Below are 1,845 nucleotides of genomic sequence, written 5' to 3'. Positions count from 1 at the left end.
CAGGTTGCTGTGTTTTATATAATAGATACATGTATTTTATACAACAGATTAATTTTATATATTAGCTGCAAGGGCAAGATTCACTTAACAACTGGCAGAGCTGATGATATAATTACATAGCACACCACACCTTGCTGGGTATTGTTTCCCATTAACGTTACTTTTCTTTTTAGTTTCAGTATGAGTTTTACGGCACTTTATCATCAAACATCTATCGTACTTTTCCTTCCTTCTTCTCTTGGTATGTTACTCTCTTGTAACACTTCTAATCTTCAACACTTTTTGACCTATGTGTGTTGCATGTGTCGTAAAGCACTTATTAAAACGAACAAAAAGACGTGCGGGGTATTTCTCAAGGCAAACGACATGAGTTTGCCATCTGAGTGCTATCTTGTACGGACCACAATTTCTGACTTTTGAGAGTTTTCATCACAGCTGCCAAGAAATAAAAATCTTCCTCGAGACCAAAGCTAAAACGGTAAACGTTAGTACATGAAATATCTGAAGGTGTCATCTCTGACTCAGAGGCTGACATCATGTACATGATGTACACCCTCCATCCTTCAAGGTCGCGAGGTGCCGTTGCACATTCTGCTAAATCCAGATAAGTCCTTGTTTTTATGTACAACTCTAGTGTAAAGCAAAAATTCCATTTCATTTTGCATTTACTTCTGGAATTCATTACTTTCAAAGTAAGTTACTTCAAAACTTGAATAATGGAGTACACACAAGACATCACTGAGCTTGTGGTTTGACACAGCACGCATCAGCAGCCATCTTGTTGGCTTCAGTATAGAGAATCACGTCGACAATATAATGGTCAGTTAGTGCTGGAATAAAGTAAGACAGTCAGAGAGAATCAAAAGAGGGAAAGTCAAGAAGTAAGACCAACTAATGGCCCCCTCCAACTTCCCACCCCACAGCCGTCATCAACAATAACGATTGCAACAGGTATAAGCGAGAGTGCCTCATCTGATGTGACTCATGCATTCGCAATAAATAACTCCATTTATCAGGCAGGTAATTTCTGCATATTATCTCAGTACTTTTTGTGTATGTTCTGCCTACTTATCCCTTCTCCAGTTGTTACAAGAAACTCATTTGATACTGAATGAAGTGACTGAAGGAAGCAGGAAAAGTACCAACAGCCCAACGAGTACCTTACGTTATCAACACCCCCCCCAAACTAAAACAACAACAAACAAACAAACAAAACAGACAAACAATTCCCCGTTCCCTCAAATAAAGAAACTTAATAACCCAAAGGACTGGACTTGCAATCTTTCGAGCGCAAGCCCAACGCTGCCTCTTTTTTTTCGTTTTCCTGTAACTCAAAAAAACCCAAAACGTTCATCACATTTATTATCATTATTTAGCTGGTTATTATTAGCACACAGATACTTCTGTCATCTTCGTTTCAGTCCCATCGGAAGTGACGTCAGTTTTGTCAGTTCCGGTGCCGCTGTCTCCGTTCACGATGCTCACTTCACGGGGGACAACCTCGGCATTTCCGTTCTCCTTAGGAGCCACGGGACTTTTCTGGTTGTTGCTTCCCTTGATGGACGTGGTCTTCCTCAGCTTGAAACCCTTTCTGATGTCCTTAAGCAGGTTGTCAATGATGCATCCGTCTTCTTCCGGTGGATTTTTCACCTCGCGGTCTGAAGGGAAACAACACAGGGAAAGTGTGAGCAAAGATAGGTGGCAATTTATATAAAAACTAAGTCTAGTTATATTACAGAAGTTAATGAAGTAGTGGTGAAAATACTACAAGCGTTGGACAATCACTGGACAATTTAATGGGATATATTACGATGCTATTAATGCATGTACAATTATTTTTCTATT

General features: G+C 39.8%; 1 protein-coding gene across 1 annotated transcript in view; it reads right to left on the bottom strand.

Annotated features, from left to right (window-relative positions):
* Window positions 1–236: 236 nt before the first annotated feature.
* Window positions 237–1,845, bottom strand: part of LOC101862684 (inverted formin-2) — a gene marked incomplete at its 5' end in the record, with an annotated part of 16,328 nt that continues 14,719 nt past the window's right edge. The window contains 1 exon segment of the mRNA XM_013088443.2: window positions 237–1,658. Within this exon segment, the coding sequence (XP_012943897.1) occupies window positions 1,387–1,658 (272 nt within the window).

This window comes from Aplysia californica, unplaced genomic scaffold, assembly GCF_000002075.1.
Source record: "Aplysia californica isolate F4 #8 unplaced genomic scaffold, AplCal3.0 scaffold00745, whole genome shotgun sequence".
Lineage (NCBI taxonomy): Eukaryota > Metazoa > Mollusca > Gastropoda > Aplysiida > Aplysiidae > Aplysia > Aplysia californica.
Note: the sequence above shows the minus strand (reverse complement) of the source record. Positions and strands in the feature narration are given on the sequence as shown.